The 24,482-nt window shown below is 46.1% G+C and overlaps 1 protein-coding gene across 2 annotated transcripts in view; it reads left to right on the forward strand.

The window, feature by feature from the left end:
• The first annotated feature begins 622 nt into the window (after positions 1–622).
• The window catches only part of Fam234a (family with sequence similarity 234 member A), a 30,630-nt gene continuing 6,770 nt past the window's right edge, over positions 623–24,482 (forward strand). The window contains exons 1-3 of one of the 2 annotated variants that reach the window (XM_038328794.2): positions 623–818; positions 20,248–20,359; positions 23,347–23,643. In XM_038328794.2, coding sequence (XP_038184722.1) covers positions 23,379–23,643 — 265 coding nt within the window. In that variant the 5' untranslated portion in view covers positions 623–818; positions 20,248–20,359; positions 23,347–23,378. The remainder of the gene's footprint in view (positions 819–20,247; positions 20,360–23,346; positions 23,644–24,482) is intronic. The other variant, XM_038328795.2, reaches the window with a different exon arrangement.

Here is a 24,482-nt window from a genome sequence, read left to right on the forward strand (position 1 = left end):
TCTGAGCTCTATTAGACCCTGTCGCAAAAACAATAGAGATAAGACCCAGTGGGTAAAGGTCCTTGCTAAGCAATTGTGCAAGCCTTGTAACCTACGTTTGATCCCAGGAACCCACATAAAGGTGGAAGAAGAGAACCAACTGCAGAGTTGTTCTTTGACCTCTCCGTGTCTGGGTGTGCGTGCCTGTGCGTAGAGGGAAGAAAATGCCGCGGACAGTAGGTGCACGGAATGATTTGCAGTCTAGAAAAAAGAACCCTTAGAGAGGGTCTCCTGCTGGTCAGGTGACCAATGTCTCCCTTCACTATTTTCTGGGGTCAGTATTGCAACATGCGACCCAAGCTATCATAGCAGTACCATATCAAAATGCTCGGCTCCAGCACTAGTCTGCTCTTTGCTGGAAAGGAGCAAAACCGGACGCCACATTCACGTTGCTAAGCAATTAACTCAGGTAGCTTGACTAGGTCACGCCGGTACGCCCCTTCCGCCGACAGGAAGTGACGCAAGCGCTGGTGGGGCGGGACTAAGGAGGGAACTATAGCAACTTTGGGGCGGGGCTTGCTGCAGGGCAGGTCTGGGGCGGGCCTTGTGGGGGCGTGGCACGCTGCCCTCCAGGCCGGGGCGGGCCCGGGCCAGCCGGGGAAGGGCGCCGCTGTCCGACGCAGTCCGTCCTTCTGCTCCAGTGCTCTCCACCCCGGTTGCTTGGAATGTGGATCCAGGACTCCAGGGACCGCAGTTGAGCCAGCTTTGGCAGCCCAGGACCACTTGCTGAGGAGCAGGATCTCCCGGACGCGTCCGAGAGCGGGTCGAGAGCCAACTAGGTAACTCTCACGCGCGACCTCGTTCGGGCCGAAGCCGGCTGCGTTCGATCGCCGGGAGCTAGTGGGGGCCTGGAGCCGGTCCGGCCACCTGGAGAGCGGCGCACAGCTCGGGTTGGCCCCGCCTGAGCTCCCAGAGTAGCAGGGTCATACAAGGGGCCTGGCACCTCCGGGCGCGCCAAACTCGCCGAAACAAATCTGTGCTCCCCCGTGTGTGTTCCCTGGAGGGCGCAGTGCTGACCCAGAGCGACAGGGAGTGACCTACCTGAGCGACCCTGGGCTCAGGAGGACATCTGCTAATCTCGTGCAGTTCCTTAAATTCTGTCGCTCTCACCAGGGCATTAGTGAGAATCAGTTCATATTCTTCAAGTTCAGGGTCAAGGCAGTGTGGTGCGTAACGTCATGGGTGGTGACGGGGATGTCTTCATTCTTCACCCTCACAGTTCTCCCTGCTGCTTGTTCCTTTAATCTGATCACCGCCTCCTCCTGCTGTCTTGAACTGGAAGCAATGTTGCTGCTTCAGCCTTTCGGGTGCTGGTTTCTTCCATACTGGCATTTTTCTCACTCCCCCTTCCAATTGCCTCCTTGTGCTGCTTATCAATTGCTTTGTAACAAAGAAACACAAAATTTAATGGATTAAAACAATCTTTGTGCTAGGTGTGGTGGTGCATACCTCGAATCCGGAAGTTGAGGCTGAGACATAAGAATTCTGAGTTTGAGGTCAGCCTGGGCTACAACATGAAGTCTTGTCCAACTAAATGCACAAAATAAAACATGTACGAGTCAGCACTTTCTGTGGGCTGGGAATCAGACATAGGTGATGATGGCCCAATGGCTCTCACTAGGTTGAGGGGATCTAAATCCAAGACAATTGACTCAAAAGGCCAGTAGCTAGTGTCCTCGATGCCCCCAGAATCTTTCCTGTTTTCTATTGGTAGCTGTCTTCCCTCATAAGGGAAATAAGGGAGGTGGGGTGATAGGAACTACTGTACTTTTTGTGACCCAGTTTTGAAGTCTAACACCCCCTCCACATTCTGGGAATAGGTACAGCAAGAGTTTGTGAAATGTGTGTGTGTGCATGTCAGAGAAGACAACTTGTAGGAGTAGGGGCTCCAGGGATCCTCTTCTCCAGTCCTGTGGTGCTGCAACTGCGTGTGTTGCCATTCCAGTATGTTTGTGCACCGTGAGATCATGTTTGATGCCTGTGGAGGTCCAAAGAGGTCATTGGATTCTCCCGAAGTTACAGATGTTTGTGAACTACCATGTGGGTGCTGGTGTTGATCCTGGATCTTCTGCAAGAAAAGCAAATGCTCTTAACTTCTGAGCCAGCCCTCTAGCCCCTTGTGATTGTATTTTAAAACCATGCTGCTAACCACACCTGTGAGAAGAGAGCGCCTACTCATTCCTCTAATTAAAGCTGAAGTTCCACACCTAACATTCACACGGCTTTCATGTGAGAATGACTGACTAGGCAGTTGGTCTTGGGATGGGGCTTTTCCAAGGGAAGAGAAGTGTTCAGTCCCCAGGATGATGTTGAGCACTTGGGAAAGCAGATTTCCCTGTAGAAAGTTGAGGCGGTCAGCTGGGCAGTGGTGGCGCACGCCTTTAATCTCAGCACTCGGGATGCAGAGATAGGAGGATCTCTGTGAGTTTGAGACCAGCCTGGTCTGCAGAGCAAGTTCCAGGACAGCCAGAGATACACAGAGAAACCCTGTCTTGAAAAATAAAAAACAAACAAACAAAACCATTGAGGTGGACTTAACTAGAGAAAAATACGGTCACAATACTAAAAAGAAGGCACAAGACCAGGTGGTATTGGTGCACATCTTTAATTCCAGCACTCAGGAGGCAGAGGCAGGAAGATCTCTGTGAGTTCCAGGCCAGCCTGGTCTACAGAGTGAGTTCCAGGACAGGTTCCAAAAGCTACACAGAGAAACTCTGTCTCGAAAAACCAAAGAAAAAGAAAAAAAGGCACAAGTGATGTCACATCTGATTGATGTCCTGTGTTTACTACAGTTGGCATTTAAAGTCACCTGATCCTTCAAGCTATAGCTTTCTTTTTTTTAATGGTTAATGAACTCACATGTTAGTAAATGACTCTCCCAAGAGAGGCTGATGGTCATATTAAATATTACACGTTCATTCAGACGCTTATGTGTATTTTCTGTCGGCCACCACTCGGCTTTGTCCTTGGACGGGGCAAGCAGTGACAATAAGTGTATGTTAAATTTCTGGAAATCTCTGTCATGAGAACCCAGAGGGGAACTCTAAGCCACCGTGGTATAAAGCATCACAGGAAGTGTCCCGGTGGGATTTTGGCACATCTGTGTTCTACTTGCATTGTAGGAGCAGGTAGAGGAAGAGGGGCAGATGCAGGGGCAAGTACAGAACAACAGTGTGATGGGGACAGATAGTGACTGTGAGGCGTAGGGAGGGTGGCAAGCAGACAGGAGCCAGGGATAGAAGGACCTGGCGTTAACCAAGGTGTTGACTTTGTTCTGAAGTGGTCATGACTCATTCTAGACTTGTAACATGACCAGGAGATATTATTGGAACATCTGAGAGGGCTCCAGAAATCACTGTGAGAAGTTTTTTTTTTTTTAAAGATTTATTTATTTATTACATATACAGTGTTTTGGTTGCATGTATACTTGCAGGCCAGAAGAAGGCACCAGATCTCATTACAGATGGTTGTGAGCCACCATGTGGTTGCTGGGAATTGAACTCAGGACCTCTGGAAGAGCGGTCAGTGCTCTTAACCTCTGAGCCATCTCTCCAGCCCGAGAAGTTTTAAAATACAACCTAAGTGGTCACCATGAGGAGGACCTGGGGCTTTTGAGATGGCTCAACCTGTAAAGACACCTGCCACCAAGTCTGCTGATCTGAGTTGGATTCCTGGGTCTCACATGGTGTAAGGAGAGAGCCAGATCCTGCAAGTTGTCCTCTGATTCCCACAAATGCTGTCAATGGCATGCATGTGCCCATACACAGATACACACTCATTAAGTAAAATGAAATGAAAAATATAAAAAGGAGGGGCTAGATCGACAAGATAGGTGAGTTAGGATCTACAGGGTTTCTTAAGTGTCCCGAAGTTTACCACGCATCTCACTCAAAATTGATCTTGAAACCCATGCTCTTGGTGTGATGCGCTCCCAATCTCATTTGTAAGCTCCTTCACAGAACTTAGGTTTTTAGACTATAAGATGCACAAAAATGCTGACTCCTAACTAAATAATCAGAAAGTAGGTGCTGACCATTCATGTGCTTTATCTCTGAAGTGGAATACGTTTTAGAATGATCATAGGTTGAGCATGCAGGAGACGTATTAGTTCATTGGTGAAAACTGTTGGTTTTCTGTTGTCCTCACTCAGTCTTGGTAGTTGATTCACAGAGCTGGTGTTCTCTGTTTGTTTGTGAATGTATAGATGTGTACATTAAGAAAGTCTTAAAAAGTGATGTGGCAGTTAGGCATGGTGGCACAAGCCTGTCATCTTAGTATTTGAGAGTCACAGGCACACGAATGAGAAGTTCAAGATCAGCTACATAGCATGTTGAAGGCCAGCCTGGGTAATAAGACCCCGTGTAAAAAAACAAACAAAAAAAATCCAGAAACAGACAACAACAAAAAAAGCGATAAGAATTGATGCAAAACTTCAAGTAAATTGATGCAAATTAAAGCTATAATTTACCTTAATAATCCCCTACTAAATGTAGGGGTGGAAAGGAATAATACAGATTCATAGGGGAATTGCAGGAAATAAGTCTAATCTAGACTTCAGGAAAAAAGTTTATCCCTTGGGCTAATCTATAAGACTTACCTGAGACCGTTTCCTCTGAGCTGACTGTGGTCTGTGTGCACTGTGATAGTTTTTGTCTTAGTCAGGGAACCATGACCTTAAGATTTGTTCTGCTATGAGAAATTATTGTGCCTCTGTTCTTTGTGTTGAGATTCTGCTTTGTGGGGAGAGTCAGTAGTGTGTGCTGTAAACAACAGAACTATCTTTGTCTCACATCTGCTTGGCTCAGCTGGAAAGCCCGGTGCTGCCTGGCTGGTTGTTGTGGGTGTCTGTCTCAAACATCTCATATTTGAACCCAGTTAGACTACAGGGACCAGTCTTGGAGGTGGTGCAGGCCATGCAGTGTAAAAGACTTTTTTTTTTCTTTTTTGGGGGATGGGGAGTGGTTTTGAGATAGGTTTCTCTATGTAGCCTTGCCTGCTCTAGAATTCTCTGAGCTTGAGGCCAGCCTTGAACTCAAATCCACCTGCTCCTGCCTCCCAACTGCTGGGATTAAACGTATTTGGGACCATGCCCACCTTGTTCTTATGTTTTATTTGTTTCTTTGAGACAGGGTTTCTCTGTGTAACAGTCCTAGCTGTCCTGGAACTAGCTCTTGTAGACCAGGCTGGCTTTGAACTCAGAGATCCTCCTGCCTCTGCCTCCTGAATGCTGAGATTAAAGGCATTTGCCACTACTGCCTGATTTTGTTCTTGTTTTTTTAAGACAGGATCTTGTTTTTTCCCTTTTTTTAATATTTATTTATTTTTATTATGTATACAATATTCTGTCTGCGTGTATGCCTGAAGGCCAGAAGAGGGCACCAGACCTCATTACAGATGGTTGTGAGCCAGCATGTGGTTGCTAGGAATTGAACTCAGGACCTTTGGAAGAGCAGGCAATACTCTTAACCGCTGAGCCATCTCTCCAGCTCCAAGACAGGATCTTGTTATATAGCCTAGGCTGAATTTCAGCTCACTGTGATGCCCTACTTTAGCCTCCTGAGTCCTTTAATTACTGATGTACAGTCATGCCCAGATGTGTGTGTGTGTGTGTGTGTGTGTGTGTGTGTGTGTGTATATATATATATATATATATATATATATATATAGACAAGCTTTTGTTCACTCTTGTTGTAAGACTGGTTGGTGATGGTAGGTTAGGAATAAACTTAGGATCTGGAACAAGGAGACCGAGTTAACATACTCATCTTTTTGTCCAGAGACATGCTCCTTAAAATCTTGTGCCCAGTCAGGTGGTTATGGCTCACTCCTTTAATCCCAGCACCGGGAGGCAGAGGCAGGCAGATCTCTGTGAGTTCGAGGCCAGCCTGGTCTACAAGAGCTAGTTCCAGGACAGGCTCCAAGGTTACAGACAGAGAAACCCTGTCTCGGGGGGAAAATTTTGTGCCCAAGCTGGGGGCAGTGGGGGCACATACCTTTCTTTAATCCCAGCACTGGGGAGGCAGAGGTAGGTGGATCTTTGTAAGTTTGAGGCTAAACTGGTTTACAGAGTGAGTTCTAGGACTGGTTCCAAACCCATACAGAGAAAGCCTGTCTTGAAAAACAAAAACAAACAAACAAACAAAAACTACTTGTGCCCATTTCAGTTATACTTGAGTGTTCACTGTGTATGGTTTATGGGACACTGTCATAAAATTGATCTGGCAGAAGATGAGCATGCATAGAATGCTTTGAGCTGGAGATGTACCACCATAACACACACACACACACACACACACACACGTTATAAAAAAATGTATACTGAGTTTCCTGGGGCAGGAAGAGATTAACCAGGGTCAAACCGAACTTTTCTGTCAAACTGATCTTTTCTAGGACTTTATGCTTCTCAAGCTGAGACTTGACAAATGAATGAAGGGGTAGATTCAGGTGCTCGCGCTCTCTCTCTCTCTCTCTCTCACACACACACACACACACACACACACAGAGAGAGAGAGAGAGAGAGAGAGAGAGAGAGAGAGAGAGAGAGAGAGAGAGAGAAAGAGAGAGAGAGAGAATAGTAGATAATGAGTATCAGGAAGTTCCCAGGAAAGACACAAGCTAAAAACACATGACAAGACAGAAATGGAGCCAGGCAGTGGTGCGCACCTTTAATCCCTCAGCCCTCGGGAGGCAGAGGTAGGTGAATCTCCGAGTTCAGTGCCAGCCTGGTCTACAGAGTGAGTTCCAGGACAGCCAGGGCTGCACAGAGAAACCCTGTCTCAAAACAGCTGGAGATAATGGCTCGTGGGTTAGATGGCTCAGCAGTTAAGAGCATAGGCTGCTCTTGCAAGGACCCAGTTCGATTCCCAGCCCCTGTGTGGCAGCTCATAGCTATCTGTAACTCCAGTTACAGGGGATCTAATACTCTTTTCTGATTTCTGTGGGCACCAGGCACAAATGTGGTACACAAACATACATGTATAAACTGTGTTTTAGATCAAAATGCTTAATTTTGAATGCTAGATCTTTTTGGCTAACTTCCTTTATTCATAGAACTTTTGCTTAAAGGAATGAGTTTGCCATGGTGGTGTAGGCCTGTAATTCCAGCACCTGGGAGGTAGAGGCAAAAAGATGAGGAATTCAGGGTAAGTTCCAAGTCAGCCTGTGCAGGAAAGAAAAGGGGCCTTGGGAGGTGGTTTAGACAGCAGCGGACTTGCCATGAAAGAATGAGAACTTGAGTTTGGATTCCCAGAAGGTAGACTCCGTGTTGACCTCTAGCCTCCACATGCATGGATACACATGCACAATAACACATACACCACAACACTTCGGTTTTTGATCAGGTGCTAGAAATATATATTATACACACACACACACACACACATATATATGATTGTGTTTGTGTATATGTATATATGACCCTTTGCTTTCAGATCAGTAGAATTGCCATTGCAAGTTATTTGCTCTGCCCATCCTGGGGATTTCAAACCTCCCATAAATTTGAAGCAAACAGAATCAGATTCATTTTTATTTTTAATTGTCTCTGACTCAGAAACTCAGAGCCCTTAGGGGAAGCATATTTCATTTCCTTTCTGCATCCACCGTGTTTATGAGCTACACAAGCTCTTGCACAATTTTATTGTTCTTTCCCCACAGTTAGCGTTTTTTCACTCAGGTCATGATAGTCTGCGTGCAACTGGAGGACAGGTGTGGCAGCCCATGGAACAGAGAATGAGTGTCTAGTTTCCTGATAGTCCGTGGAGCCAGGGGACAATCTGTCTGAAAAACTATCATAGGCGTTATCTTGCTTCAAGCTATGTTTTCTTTTGTTCCCCCCGCAATGATATATATCATAGGGTTGGGATATAACCTATTAGATGTTTCCTTGTCTGGCATACATAAAGCCCTAGTTTCAATCCCCAGTCCCTAGTGCTGCAAAACTTTGTATGTGTGTGTGTGTGTTTGTACATGTTCATGAGTGTGCATTGGAAAGCTAAATTGACATCAGGTATCTTTCTCAGTTCTCAACCTTATTTATTTATTTATTTATTTTCTGTATACAAGTGCTTTTTCTGTGTGTATGTTTGGGCACCACATGAGTTTCTGGTGCCCATGGAGGTCAGGAGCGGTGTTGGGTCCCTTGGAACTGGAGTTACAGATTTGTGAGCTGTCAATTGGGGGCGAGCAGTTAAACCTGGGTCCTGGAATAGCAACAAGTGCTCTTAAATGTTGAGCCATCTCTCCAGGCTTAACAATAAATTACTAAGAAGTTTATTTTAAAACAGTTTTTTGGTTTACATGTAATTTTACCACTTATTAAAATGCAGATAGATTTGCAAACTAGTGAGAATGACATGCTTGCTTATCTTTCCTAAGAATTAAAGTTTGGCTGAGACTGGGGGTGGCGCCACACACCTTTCATCCCAGAGTTTGGGAGATAGAGGCAGGTGGACTCTGATGTCATGATGTCTTGGCCAGCCTGGTCTGCAGAATGAGTTGGAGGCCAGGCAGGGATACATAGTGAGACTCTGTCTCAAAAATAAATAAGTAGCCAATGTGGTGGTGCACGACCTTAACTGCAGCACTTGGGAGGCAGACGAAGTAGCCGGGTCTACAGAGCAAGTTCCAGGACAGCCAGGGTAATGTAGAGACTCTGTCTCAATAAATAAAGTTAGCTCAAATATTCAATACTGCACAAGACAGCATCTTCAGAACTTTCTGAGTTGGATAATGTTTTTATTTTGTATAAATGCATGATTAAAAGTGCCAGAAGTATGTTTAAGGTCATTTAAGAAATTATAAGAAATTTGGTCCCAATTCCACAATGGAATTCTTTGGGGATTGTTTTCATTTTAAATGCAAGGTCTCATGTAGCTCTGTTGGGCCATGAACTTGCTATGTAGCCAAGGCTAACCCTGATCCTTGATGCTTCCTGTCTCCCTTTCCCAAGTGCTAGGGTTACAAGTGTTTACCACCATGTCTGGTCTTGTTTTTCTAATGACCAAATGTACTGGCTCTGGTTGTCAGTGTAATCGCCTCAGTGTGTCAGGGATGCCTTGGCAGCCAGGCCTTGTAATGCTTTGTCTGTTGCTCCAGGTATTTTTAATGACCACAGCAAATGAAAACGTTAATACCTTTCTGGCAGTGCCGAGCGTATTTTTGAACCAGCCTCAGGCTGCCTGTGTGAAATATGAACTGCCTGGCTTCGGTCTGTTGCTCTTGGGGCTTTTAATAACTACCTTTTTTTGTTGATGTCTGAGTAGAGTCCCCAGAATGTTCTTCCTAGGGATCCTATGGGTGCCATGAAGGAATTTCTCAACAGTATTTTTGGACTTTCCTTTCCAAGTTAAGCCTGCACTCACCCGTTCTGCAGTAAGGCATTAAGCCCCGTGTGGAGGGTGCCTAGCAATAAGAGGACGGGCCATCTGTCCCTTTGGTGTTTAGGCTGTCACTGTGGTCTGGCCTACGTAATCCTCAGTGAACTGTGGCCTTTGCTCTCTGCTCTGAGGATTTGGCGATCTCAGTTTTGATGAGTTAGGCTGTATGGTTTTTATCCACTTTGAAAAGGGAAGTGATTGCAGCGGTGGCTTCAAGAAGCCAGTAATTCTGCTGAAACAGAGTTGCAACAGGCCAGTGGCTAGGCTGTTTTTGGAGTATGTCCCTAAGTTACTGAAAAACTCCTCCAGTAATGATATTCTTCCATCCACAGCAAAGCCAAACAAAAGGTTCCTGTCTTTGGAGCAAAGCAGTTTCATAGAACTGGGGGCTTGAAGGCGTTGGCTAAGGCGCCAAGGGAGCTGGTTCTTCCTCCTGAACTTGTATGACCTCTCACCTCACCTCTTTTTTTTTTTTTTTTTTTTTTTTTTTTGCTTTTTCGAGACAGGGTTTCTCTGTGGCTTTGGAGCCTGTCCTGGAACTAGCTCTCGTAGACCAGGTTGGCCTCAAACTCACAGAGATCCATCTGCCTCTGCCTCCCTAGTGCTGGGATTAAAGGTGTGCTCCACCACCGCCCAGCCCACCTCCTTTTATTAAGGGGTTTCTTTACTTTTTTTTAATTTATGCTTTATTTTGAACTAATGATGCATTCAAAAGATATTGTAAAAATCATATAGTGTCTTGGCTCCCCAGTGCTTGTATGGTAATGGTCTCCCAAGACTGAACGTTATCTTATACAGAAAGTTATTTGTTGCACGGCGTGTGTTAATTGGAGGCCAGCTTTGTTTCATCAGCCTGCCAGCCTTTACCTGACCTCATCTTCACGCAGGTCCAGCTGCATAAACCTTCACTCTAGGTGATACTGATGTGCCAGCCTTACAATCAGGATGCCAGTTCGTACCTCGGAAGAGACACGCCCTGCCCTACTGTACCTTACCTCTCACCCTAGGCTGCATGGGAAGACTTGTCCCAGACCATTCCTCCGCAGAAGCAGATGCCCAGGGGAGCTGTGCAGTCTGCTCACAGAGACTCAGTTAGGCTGTGATTCCTGGGGAGACGAGCACTGGGCGTAGAACACTGTCTTTTACTGAGGGAGAAGGAAGCTGTCATCTCTTCTGTCTGGCTCACGTGCACTTGGGGATAAATGACATTATTTTTATTTGATTTGGGCCTACAGTCTTCCCCAGGGCTTGGTGCTGTCAGAACAGGAGCCTATAAAGAAAGATTACGGTAGAACTGGAGCGATGGCTCTGTGATGGAGAATACTTGATGTCCTTGCAGAGGACCTGGGTTCAGTTCCCAGCACCCACAGGGCAGCTCACCACCATTGCAACTCCAGTTCCAAGGGGATCCAATGCCCTCTTCTAGTCTCTGTGGGCATCAAGCAAGCATGTTGTATATTGACATACATGCAGGTAGAACGCTTATACACATAAAATAAAAAAAATATTTTAAGACTGGTGGCGGCGGCACACACCTTTAATCCCAGCACCCGGGCAGCAGAGAGGCAGATCTCTGTTCGAGGCCAGCCTGGTCTACAGAGTGAGTTCCAAAGCAACAGAGAAACCCTATCTTGAAAAATATATATTTTAGGGGCTGGAGAGATGGTTTAGAGGTTAAGAGCACTGGCTGCTCTTCCAGAGGTCCTGAGTTCAATTCCCAGCAACCACCATTACATGGTGGCTCACAACCATGTAATGAGATCTGGCACTGTCTCTTGGAAAGTGTATATATAATAAACAACAAAAACAAAAAACAAAGAACCCAGGTTCAATTCCCAGTACTCACATGGCAGCTCACAGCTGTCTGTAACTCCACTTCCAGGGGATCTGATACTCTCACACAGACATACATGCAGGCAAAACACTAATGTACATAAAATGCAAATAAATAAATAAATAAATTTAAAAATAATTAGAAGGCAAGCTAGTTAAGTTCTTGTTATTTATTATGAGTGTGTGTGTGTGTGTGTGTGTGTGTGTGTGTGTGTGTGTATGTGTAGGGAGAGCATAAATGCCCTGGCTTACACATGGAGGTCAGAAAATAAGCTTTATGAAGTCAGTTTTTCTTTCCTTCACTTCCAGGGACTGAACTCAGTTCTCCGGGCACACGGCATACACAGCAAGTGACTTTACCCACTGGGCCATCCTGCCTACTCTCAGTTCCTTTACTTTACCCTTGAGTACCTCCCAAGGTTTCTGTCCACTGGCTATTTTCCATGGGACGCCTTCAAATTTCCAAAGGTGTCCCAGTAGAATTTACTATCTCCCTTCTGTGGACCATTTGTTCTGGATTCCAATAAAAAAAAAAAAAAAAACAGCCCTCTGAAGCCAGACTTTGTCTGGGGTGAGGCCTGTGGCCTTGGGGTGAGGCTTGTGGCCTTGGGGTGAGGCCTGTGGCCTTGGGGCATGGCCAACGGTCACCTCAGGAGGCCTGTGACCATGTGGGTAGTTCTTCAGAACTTAAAACAAAGTTCTTCAGCTCTTTAGGACTTGAGAAACCCAGGGTTGACATGTGTATATATACTGTGACTTCTTTTGTATTAGCTCAAAATAGAAACAACTCAAATATCCTCTAGTACATGTCTGTTCAAACTGCAGCATCCACACATGGGCTGCTCAGCCCAGAATGGGAAGAGACTGATAATATATGTGACAACTTGGGTGGACCTCATCATACTGAGTGGAAAAAAACAACTTCAAAGTTCACATACCGTGATCCACTTATAAAAAGTTCTCTGAAAACAATATTTAGAAATGGAAAGTTCAACCGGCCTTAGTGGGTGTGCCTTTAATCACAGCTCTTAGGAGGATCAGGAACTTAAGGTCACCCTGAGAACATAGGCAACTCCAGACTAGTCTAACAGGAGCACCTTTATTAAAAAAAGAAAAAAGTGAAAAGGTCGCTCAGCAAGTAAAAGTACTTGTCATATAAGCCCAGCAACCTGTGTTCAATCCCTGGAAGCCACAGTAGAAGAGAACTCCTTTTTTTGTTTTTTGTTTTTGTTGTTGTTTCTATTTTTTTCTATCTACTTTTGTTTTTTAATTAAAAAGAAAAATAGGACTGGAGAGATGACTCCATAGTTCAAAACAGCAGATGCTCTCCCAGAAGACCCAAGTTTGATTTCCAGCACCCACATGGCAGTTAGCAATCCTCTGTAGCTCCAGTTCCAGAGGCCCCAACACCATCTCTGGCCTCCAAGGGTGTGCGATGCATACACTACATGCAGGCAAGACACTCATCCACATAAAATATAATTAAATTTTTTTCCAAGGCAGGGTTTCTCTGTGTAACAGCCTTGGCTGTTCTGGAACTAGCTCTTAGACCAGGCTGGCCTTGAACTCATAGAGATTCATCTGCCTCTGCCTCCCAGGTGCTGGGATTAAAGGCATATGCCGCCACCACCACCTGACTTTAAAAATTTTTTTGTTATATAGTGTTCTGCCTGCACGCCAGAAAGGGGTACTTGATCTCACTATATAGGTGGTTGTGAGTCACCATGTGGTTGCTGGGAATTGAACTCAGGACCTCTGTAAGAACAGCCAGTGCTCTTAACTTCTGAGCCGTCTCTCTAGCCCAGTTTTAAACTTTTTTTTGGTTTTTTGAGACAGGGTTTCTCTGTAGCTTTTGAAGCCTGTCCTGGAACTAGCTCTTGTAGACCAGGCTGGTCTCGAACTCACAGAAATCCGCCTGCCTCTGCCTCCCGAGAGCTGGGATTAAAGACGTGCGCCACCACCGCCCGGCAGTTTTAAACTTTTTAATAATTATGTATGTGTATGAGTGTTTTGCCTGCATGTATGTCTGTGACCCACACACATGCAGTGCCCAAGGAGGCCAGAAGAGGGTCATGGATTCCCTGAACTGGAGGTATAATTGTTAGGCAACACATGGGTGCTGGAAACTGAACTGGGGTTCTCTACAAGAGCATCAGGTGCTCTTAACTGCTGAGCTGTCTCTTAAAAGCAGTGGTGGTGCACACTTTTAGTCCCAGCCTTGGGAGGCAGAGGCAGGGAGAGCTCTGTGTTTGAGGCCAGCCTGGGCTACAGAGTGAGTTCCACGACAAGTTCCAAAGCTATACAGAGAAACCCTGCCTTGAAACCCCCTCCCCAAAGAAAAAGGAAGGAAGGAAAGAAGAAAGGAAGAAAGATAGAAAGAAAGAAAACACAGTTCTGATATATGGAAATCTAAGTCAAAATTCTGAAATGATGGGTAAGAGTCAGTCATATATTTATGTTCAATATAGCATAAATCCATAGGCTTATATGTAAATAATTCAAAATTAATGTTTAAAATGGAAATATCACAATTAGTAATGGCAGCACACTGTATCTAAACCAATTGGGCAGTGTGCATTTGACAGACTGTTTGGAAAGTCAGAACTAAAATAAAAACAAAATAAAAGAAACACAAGCCGGGCGGTGGTGGCGCACGCCTTTAATCCCAGCACTTGGGAGGCAGAGGCAGGCGGATCTCTGAGTTCGAGGCCAGCCTGTTCTACAAGAGCTAGTTCCAGGACAGGCTCTAGAAACTACAGGGAAACCCTGTCTCGAAAAACCAAAAAAAAAAAATAAAAGAAAAGAAAAAAAGAAACACAATCTATTAGGTAAAAATAACGAAGCAATTTAGATACAAAGAATTAAAGGAAGAAAGAAAGAAAGAAAGAAAGAAAGAAAGAAAGAAAGAAAGAAAGAAAGAAAGAAAGAAGGGAAGAAAGCAGACATCAAAGTGATAAGGCATTAGAGTGTTTCTCAAACCTGCCTCCACCTGGCTGCGTGAGCCACAACGCGGTTTTACCCTTCTGTGTTGCTCATATGTGTTCATGTGTGTGCGTGCATGGAGACCAGGCATCATTCTTCAGGAACTGTTCACCTCTTTGAAGACCTTGGCTGGGACTTGGTGGGCTCCATTTTGACGAGGCTGGCTAGCCAGAGTCTCAGGTTCCACCTGACTCCGCCTCCCTTTCACCTGATTCTGCCTCCCTTCCACCTGACTCCATTTCCCTTCCACTTGACTCCGCCTCCCTTCCACCTGACTCCGCCTCCCTTCCACCTGACTCCTCCTCCCTTTCACCTGATTCTGCCTCCCTTCCACCTGACTCTGCCTCCCTAGTGCTGGGTCACAAAGCTCACCAGTCTGCTCAGGCTCTCCTCAGACCTGCGGTTCAGAGGGTCAGCTCTGGTCCTTGACTGCCTACCCAGTTCGCATTCTTTTCTTTTTTGAGACAGCCTCTCAGGCAGCTCAAGGTAGCTCCCTAGATAAAGGAGCTGGCTCTTGACTCACAAAGGTCTACCTGCCTCTGCTTTCTGAATGTTGAGATATAAGGCATGAGCCACCACACCTGGGTTTTCCTGAATTTTCCAGACTTATGTATTTAGTTAACCTTAAACTCATTATGTCGACAAGCATAGCCTTGAAGTTCTGGGCCTCGTGCCCAGGCCTACCAACTGCTGGGATCACGTGGGTCAGCCACGCCTGAGTTCTCTCACCCTTTTAGATGGAACCATTTCAAGCCTGCACGGTAGCACACACACTCAGGAGACAGAGGCAGGCGATTTTGAGGCCAACCTAATCTACAGAACAAGTTCCAGGACAGTCAGAGCTACACCGAGAAACCCTGTCTCGAGGGGGAAAAAAAGGAACCATTTCTGCACTACTTCCTACAGTCATTTTATGCCATAACCTTGACTACGGCGAATCTTTAGTGCTCTTCTGTCGAATCAGGATTTGCTGGGAAAGCTGCTGACGGTGTTCTCAGCAGCTTCACTAATGCTTCCACACCAGATGCCCTGCACAGCGCTTGAGTAACTGATGGGGAACCGTCGAGGTGAAGTTCTAGGTCTTTGTTTACAAGGCTGTGTGCAAGTGGTCCCCATGTCTGCCAGTATGCCAGTCTTGACCGCCCCAAGCATGACATTCCTGTTTCTGGGGCTGCTCACATACACCTCAGCCCCCAGATGGAAACTGAGTAACAGAATCAAGGCTGCTTCCTTTTGGAGGTCACAACAGGGCTTGCAGCATACCAGGTGTGTGCTCTGTCTCTTTCTGCAGGCCACACTTCCAGTGCGTCTGTGCGCAGGCCCCTTCCCCAGGCCCTTTGTTTCCTTTGACACAGGTCTCATTACAGACTTGCGATGTAAAGATGGTGTTGATGTTGCGCTCCTGGCCATTTACCCACCCCCCCATTAGGATTACAGACATGCATTGTCTGGGTCATCACTGATTTAGTCATTTATATATCTTTTTAAAATTTATGTTTTATTTTATTGTGTATGAGTGTTTTGCCTGCATGTGTGTCTGTGCACTGCATGGATGCAGTACCTATGGAGGCCAGGAGAGGGCATCAGACTCCCTGGGATTGGAGTTACAGATAGTTCTGAGCCAGCATGTGGGTGCTGGGAATTGAACCTAGGTTTTCTGGATAGCAGCCAGTGCTCTTAGCCATGGAACCTCTCCAACATATTATTTATTTAAAAAGAAAATAAATTAAGGACAGTGGATGTAGTTTAGTGGAGTTCACTTGGCTCCTATGCAGGAAACCAGTCTCTAGTATCACAAGTAAATAAAATAGGATGTCCTTCACTCTCAGCCCCAGGTCTCCTGATCTGGTGGGTTCCTGGGCCATCCTCACTTCACCCAATAGTCTTCTCCAAAGGTTCGGCTTTGGCCAGGGAATCTGGAGATGGCTCATGCACAGCCTCTGCTGCTTCCTGGACGATGGGTAACGAGTCAGTGATTCCCACTTTCTAGGCCTCCGTTTTATGTCCGTAAAATGGGTGCTGCTGCGCATGTTCACCCCTGGGCAGGACAAAGCAGGCAGCCTGTGTCAGGGACTCCCGGTATACTCCTTCAATGCCTAAGCAGACTTAGGCCTTGCTTTCCCTCCCATGCCAAACACTGTGGGAGCAGATACAACTCTTTAGCACCTCTAGAAACTGGCTTTTACACAAGAATAAATCCTGCAGGCAAGTTGAAGTACTGTCTTAATTTTTTTACTGCATTATTTTATGTGTTCGCATATATACAAACTGGCGTATGTGTGACAGTTAGCAAACAGTCTCCTGGATCAGTCAGGCTGTACAGCAAACGCTCTTATTACCAGAGCCACTTCAGCAACCATATTTTATCTTTAAAAAATTTAAGTGTTGGGCATTGAACCCCAGGCCTATCAAATACTAGGCACATTCCCTGCCGCTGAGTCACAGCCCCATTCTTCCTTCCTTCCTTCCTTCCTTCCTTCCTTCCTTCCTTCCTTCTTTCTTTCTTTCTTTCTTTCTCTCTGTCTTTTCTTTTCCTTTCTTTTTTTTTTTTCTTTGTTTTTGAGACAAGCCTCATGAAGCAGCCTGGGCTATCCTGGAACTCACTCAGGCTGAACTCAAACTCAGAGATCCCCCTGCCTCTGCCTCCCAAGTGCTGGATTTAAAGGTGTGCACCACCATCACATCTGATTCTCATTCCTTTTCTCTTTCTTTCTTTCTTTCTTTCTTCCTTTCGTTCTTATGTATACAATATTCTGTCTGTGTGTATGTCTGCAGGCCAGAAAGAGGGCACCAGACCTCATTACAGATGGTTGTGAGCCACCATGTGGTTGCCGGGAATTGAACTCAGGACCTTCGGAAGAGCAGCCAGTGCTCTTAACCACTGAGCCATCTCTCCAGCCCTCTCATTCATTTTTTTCAACTTGTTTTCTTATCTAAAAAAATTGTAAAGGTATTTAAATTTTGCTTTGTGTCTATGACTGTTTTGCTTGCGTGAATGCTGTGTGCTTGCAGGGTTCCCTGGAACTGTGGTTATAGATGGTTATCACAACATGGGTGCCAGGAATCAAATTTGGGTCCTGCAAGAGCAACAAGTACTCTTAACCACTAAGCCATCTCTCTAGCCTCTATCTAAAAATTTTAATAGTTAATAACGATTATTGCAAAAAACAAAATAAAATGTAAAAAAACCAAGTGGGCCAGGTGGTGGCGCACGCCTTTAATCCCAGCACTCTGGAGGCAGAGGCAGGCGGATCTCTGTGAGTTCGAGGCCATCCGAGTCTACAGAGTGAGTTCCAGGACAGACTCCAAAGCTATACACAGACATTCTGTCTCAAAAAAAAAAAAAAAAAAAACCAAAACAAACAAACAAAAAAGATACAAGGCAAGAAGTGATTCCTACAAGTTGTTTCCTGACCTGCACATGTGCTCTGATGACCTGATGACCTCGTGACCTGGTGACCTGATGACCTGATGACCTAGCTAACCCGGCTCTCAGGAGCATTCAGTGTCCACTCACTACTTCCAAGCCTGTGGCAGGGATGGGAGCCTGGGCAGGCAGTGGTTTATTTCTTTCACTGGGCTCCAAGTCAGAAAACAGATAACTCGCCAGTGGAGTGATGTACACCTGTGATCCTGGTGCCCGGGAGGCAGAGGCAGGAAGATCACAAGTCTCAAGCCAGCCCAGACTGCATAGTGAGATCCTAGCTCAGTCCAAACCCAAACAAACCAAACAAAATGCCCAGACGTAGTGGTGTACACCTGTACTCCCAATACTAGAGTTCAAGGCCGGCTTTGACCATGTGGCGAGTTTGAGGCCACCCAGGGCTACATGAAGCCATGTTTCAAAACAGCAATGAAAGCCAGTCACAGAACCTGGCAGTTCTCCATTCCCACCACAGGCGACCCATCTGGTGTGATATCATATGATAAATCATGAAGTATATTAACGTTTCCCATTCCCAGGGTGATAGGATGGCTGTGGGAAGGGCTTTTGCTGCTCACTTACCGACCTAAGTTCAATCCTGCCAGGAAGGAGAGAACCAACTCCTGAAAGTTGTCTTTTGACTGAACTCACACGCGGGCACATACACATGCGCCTGCTCACAATGAACGAATTAATGAATGAATGGCCAAGGCTAAGAATAAAGGGTTTGCTGCTCCTTTAGCTTTGAGAGATCACCTTTATAGTGTAGCTACTCTGTTCATTTTACTTTGTTTACTTTTACTTGTGCCGCCAGGCCAGTAGTTATAAAATAGCCTTCTGGAGGTATGCTTGCCATATCTCCATAGATGAATGGGCTATTCTGAAAGGATAGTAAGAAAGTGGTAACGTGCTTCTGCTCTTAGGATTTGCCCTCTTTTGCCTTCCAAAGATTGTATTAGATGTGTTCATTACTGAGGTCTTTGGGGGTTACAGGTGCATGTAACCAAGCCAGGCCTCAAATCTAACATGTAGCTGAAGGGAACCTTGAGTTCTGATCTTTCTTCACCTCCAAAGTACTGGGCTGCAGGCGTGGGCCACCGTGTCCACATATTAGTGATCTTCTTAAACATTTATTTATTTATTTATCCATTTATTTATTTATTTATTTGGTTTTTCAAGACAAGGTTTCTCTGTAGCTTTGGGGCCTGTCCTGGAACTCACTCTGTAGACCAGACTGGCCTCGAATTTACAGAGATTCACCTGTCTCTGCCTCCCGAGTGCTGGGATTAAAGGCATGCACCATCACTGCCTGGCTAATTTATTTTATTTTTGTGCATGTGTCTGTGTGTATGTATCTGTGTGAATGTATGAACACGTGTGGGTAGATGCAGATGGAGGCTGGAGAGAATCAAATTCGTGAACCTAGACTTACAGGCACTGTGATCCACCCACCATGAGTTCTCAGATCTGAACTCAGTCCTCACGATTGGACAGCAACATTTTTAAATGCTGAGCCAATTAGGCCTATTTAAAAATTAAAATAAATAAATAAAAAACCAAGCTAACTCGTGGTGCTTTACGTGGTCCTTTGTTCTTAGGCGGAGGTGTCCACATGGCTTAGGAGTTTGGGGATGACTAAGAAAAGGAGGAGAGGAGCTGGGGCTGTAGCTCGGATGGTAGAGTGCACACCTAGTGAACACGAACCCTGGGCTGACTCTCTGACTGCATAGACTGACATGCATGGTAGCTCACTCCTGTTTCCAGCACGTGGGGAGCGGACGCAAGATGAGTTCAGAGTCACCTCTGGCACATAGTGAGTTCAAGACCACCCTAGGCTACATGAGACGTTGTCTCAAAAAACAAAAGAATGCCAGGTGTGGTGGCACCTGCCTTTAACCTGGCACTCGGGAGGCAATGGCAGATGGGTCTATGGGTTTGGGGCCAGCCTGGTCTATATAGTGATATTCGGGCCAGTCAGGATTTCATAGTGAGACCCTGTCTCAAAACTACCACCAACTCCAAAAAGCAAAAGAAAAATAAATAAAAGGAAAGGCGGGATGATGCTGTAGCTCAGTGTTCAGGTACAAGTTCACGTGTGCAAGTCCAGTCCCCAGACAGACACACAGACGGATGGACAATATAGTTTAATAGCGTGAGAGCTGTACTTAGATCAACTAAGTCTCCTGAGAATTGCCGAAAAGAAGAACCCCCTCTACACCATTGGTGAGCTGACTCGAGGCTGTGTTCTCTTCTCTCTGCACCTCTCCTGGTTGGCAGTAAGGTGAGGAGCACTGTGGCCGTCCTCTGATTGGATGAGCTACAGTGGCTAAATTAGTGGTGGCTAATGAGACAGACAAACAAGGGCAGGATCTCCGCACTCCTTCTCCCCCTGGCTGCTCCTGGGAGCCTCTAGGAGAACATTAGTCATGACCCTGACTCAGACCCCAGCCTGAGGGGCAATTATTAGACAATATGGGGTCTGGGCTCAGCACTGTGTAGGCACCCCAGTGTGGAGTGTGTGGATAGCTGTGGCAGGACCAGCTGTGGTCATTGGTGACCTGAAGTGCATTTGCTGAAGGCTTTACAACCCCTTAGGTCTGCCTGGGCTTATGGAGGTGAAGACCATTCGAGACAAATGATCAGATGCCCCAGCTGCTGGCCAGGAGATTCTACTATTGAACAGGCCCTCAGGTGCCCCCACCACCAGGTAGGTCTGGGAAATGTGGACCTTAAGGGAAGATGGGCCATGTTTTCAAACTCCTCGGACCCTGCCTGATGCCCAATGGGTGAAGGTTTCTGCTCTTGTTCTGTAGCTCAGTCTGGCCTTCTACCGGGACAGTCCTCCTACCCCAGCCTCCCAGATGTCAGTATGACAGGTGTGAGCCACCACACCTGGCTTGAAATACGAAGCTCAGAGGTGCTTGCCTGCATAGCACCAAAAGATTCTCTGGTTTCTGAGAGATGGTGATGGCTGCCGGGTTCAGGCTGGAGTTTCCTATAAGTGTAAGGCTTCCAGAGCCCTAAAGATAGGATCCAAAACACTAGCAGGTGGCTTCTCATTCGGTTCTCCTTGCCTTGCCACAAACAGTTGTGCTTTAGACATTCAGATGTCCCTTCCTTGTGATTGCAGCACTGGGCTTGCTGCAGCTTGGCTTCCGGCACCTTGCACCTTGCTGCTGCCCCCTGCCAGGTGCACTGCTGCCTTTTCCCCTGGTTACCTCTCCCATACAGCCCCAGTGTGCTGCTCCACCCATCTCAGGGGCTTGGGCTTAATGTGGGGCCTGGATGACTCAATGTTTGATTTTCCTTTGGCTCATTACCTTTGATAGGAATACCTCTTCTGACCTCCGTTTGTGGTAAAAGGAATAGCACGCGGGCACGTGACTATGACCATGAACTGAGGAGGTTGTGAGCTTGAGGCCAGCCTGGGGTGCATAGTTAGACCCTACCTCAGAAAACAAGCGGACAACAACAACTACTCCAGAACAAACAAACAAACAAACACCATGTGCTGGAGAGGAGGCTCAGCAGTTAAGAGAACTTGCTGCTCTTCCAGAGGACCAAAGTTCAATTCCCAGCACCCACATGGCAGCCTCCATCATACGTAACTTCGGTTCCAAAGGATCCTGTGAACTCTTCTGGTCTCTTTGAGCACTAGGCCGGTACATGTGGCATAGACAGACATGCAGATAAAATACCCATACACATAAAAATTAAAATGAAACATTTAAATCTTTTATATTAGTAGATTTAGTAGTACAAAATATTTACTGGTGGTGGGGTGGCGCACATCTTTAATACCAGCACTTGGGAGGCAGAGGCAGGCGGATCTCTGTGAGTTTGAGGCCAGCCTGGGCTACAAAGTGAGTACCAGGACAGGCTCTAAAAGCTACACAGAAAAACCCTGTCTCAAAAAAAGATTCAGAAGTATAAATATATTTTATATTATTATTTATATTATTTAGAAGTAGTAGCAGTAAGTTAGTGTTACTGTGGGTCAGGTTTCTGTGGCACTGTCTTTATATCTATGATAGTTTAATCTTGTCTTCTAAAATACATGTCTGACAAGTATCTGTTGTCCTAGCACTGGGAGGTAGACAAGCGGGGTCAGGAGTTCAAGGCCAGCCTTGACTATTTAACAAGTTTGAGGCTAACCAAAACTATGTAAGATGCTGTTTCAGAAAAATAAAATAAAATTTTTTGTTGTCTTCTAAAGTTGATGTGCCTCTTTTACCAGTAAGGAAACTGAGGCACAGTCAAATCAAATCATTGTCCCCAGTCACACTTCCTTTAGAGCAAGGTTGTGCCTTCAGAACCTACCTTCACTTAAAATTTTGCTTGTTTGATTGAGATGGCTTCTCTGTGTAACCCTGGCTGTCCTGGAACTCAGTCTGTAAACCAGGCTGGCCTCATACTTAGAGATTCCAGAGATCCACCTACCTTTGCCTCCCAAGTGCTCGGATTAAAGGCATGCACCACCACTCCCGGCACATTTAAGATTATTTTAAATTGGTACTGGGGAGGCACAGGCAGGTGGATCTCTGTGAGTTCAGGGTAAATCTAGTCTCCCGTAGTAAGTTCCCAGTCAGCCAGAACTTGTAAGAACCTGTCTCAACAACAGCAACAAAAAAGTTTCTTTGAAATTGGAGTCTAGATCTTTTTTTAATTAACTTATTTTTAATGTGTATGGGTATAATTTATTTTTAATGTGTATGGGTGTTTTGCCTGCATGTGTGTCTGTAAAGCATGTGTGTGCAGTGCCTGCAGAATCCAGAAGAAAGCATCAGATCCCATGGAACTAGAGTTATAGACCGTTGTGAGCTGCCATGTGGGTGCTTGGAATCAAACCAGGGCCCTATGGAAGAGTAGCCAGTGTTCTTAACAACTGAGCCATCTAGATCTTATGTGGCAGACTTTTCTTGGGGAGGCATCAGCTCACCCCAGATGGGAACCCATGACAGAACAAAGTCCAGCTTGGTGAACCGATAACATTTTTTGGGGGGGTTACTAACAAGAATGTGGGTGAGGGGTCACTTGCAGGAGCAGAGAAGACCCCCAAGCAGCTGAAAGCACCCTAACTCGGGTGATTACTCAGGAAGCTCTGGCCAGGAGCTCTCTCTTTGCGCTGCTTTGTAGATCCTCCAGATCTTCTGAGCTCTTGGCTGGTCAGTCTCCCTCCCAAGAGCTGTTTCTCTTTCTGTAAAGCTGGGAAGGGTCCTTCCAGGATCTTTCAGGTTCCACTGTGCCTCCCACTCCTTCCTGGAGAGAATGTTTCAGTTCAGAGAAAACTGCCTTCCCACAGATCTCTTGGGAGTCCGTCTGTGAGAATGTTGGCTGCATCCGACTGTCACACCGTCCCCTTTCCCACCTGTGTGTCTGACAAAGGAGCAGGGGGAGCTTGGTTAATGAATGTTGTGCGTGGGTTTATTGTCATTGGTTCTGGTCACCATGTCCCCTAATGAAGCACTGGTGTTAGAGGACAAATGTACCGGCTGTTGGTTTGTACAACCAACCTGCCTTTTCCTGTTGTATTGAAGTCTTAAGTAGCATGTGTTGTGGACAGTCCAAACATTCATGTCCTTTTTTCTTGGGCTGGTGGTCCAGAGTGACAACTGTAACCAATGCCTAAGAATCAGAACACAAACTGAGTGTGATGGTGAGCAGCTCACTGTACCCATTTCTTCTCCTACGCAGTGACCATCGTTAAGCTCTGGAATGTGCTCAGAATGGGCGATAACAAGGATCTAGAAGCTGAAATCCACCCCTTGAAGAATGAGGACAGAAAAGCACAGGAAAACCTGGGAAACCAATCAAAAAGCGAGACCTTAAAGAGCAAGCCTCGGCAGTCCCCCATGTCCCGATGCCGCACGGTGGCATTTTTCCTTTCCTTGTTTATCTGTCTCTTCGTGGTGTTTGTCGTCTCTTTCATCATCCCATGTCCAGACCGGCCCTCGTCTCAGGGAACGTGGAGGCTTGACTACAACGCTGCAGGTGAGCCTGCCAGGGGCCTCTTTCCCCAGCAGGGTTCCAGACCGCTGGGCCGCTGTTACAAACGGGAGCCTGGTGGTCTTTGGCAGTCAGCCCTGTGTGGCTGCTGGGTTTGCCTCTGAACTTGGAGATGTTAGGAGCCTCTATTGGAACCGGAAGCACTGGCCTGGTCAGGTAAGTAAGCAAAAGGAGGCTTATTGGCTGCTTAATGGAAACAGTTCAGTGACTGAGAGGTTAGAGAAGGTCCATCCTTTGAGGGGAACAGCAGATGTGGAGGTGTCCCGAGGTGCTCCAGGTGGAAACCAAACCACAATTTATATCTGTCCCATGAATTAGCCCTTATGAAAAGCACCGGAAGAGCCTTTCCATTTTTAGTTTTATTTGTTTGTTTAGAGACAATTTCTCACTTACCTCAGGATGGCTTCAGACATGTGGTGGAGCTGGGCTGGTCTTGAACTCCTGCCTCACACCCCGAATGCTAGGATTATGGGAGTGTGCTCCCACACCTGGTTTCCTGTGGTACAGGAGACTGAACCCGGGGCTCCATGAATGCTAGGAACTCACTCCACCACCTGAGCTGCATCCATACTTCCCCAAGTCTTGCTTTTTTTTTAAAGACTTATTTATTTATGCATATGAGTGTTCTGTCTTCCATTAGGACTGCAGGCCAGAAGAGGGCATCAGATCTCATTTCAGATGGTTGTGAGCCACCATGTGGTTGCTGGGAATTAAACTCAGGACCTCTGGAAGAGCAGCCAATGTTCTCTAACTACTGAGCCATCTTTCCAGTCCAAGACTTGTTCTTTTAATGAATGTATTTCTCTCTTTTTGTCTTTTTGGTC

This window comes from Arvicola amphibius, chromosome 4 (genome assembly GCF_903992535.2).
Source record: "Arvicola amphibius chromosome 4, mArvAmp1.2, whole genome shotgun sequence".
NCBI classification, from domain to species: Eukaryota; Metazoa; Chordata; class Mammalia; order Rodentia; family Cricetidae; genus Arvicola; species Arvicola amphibius.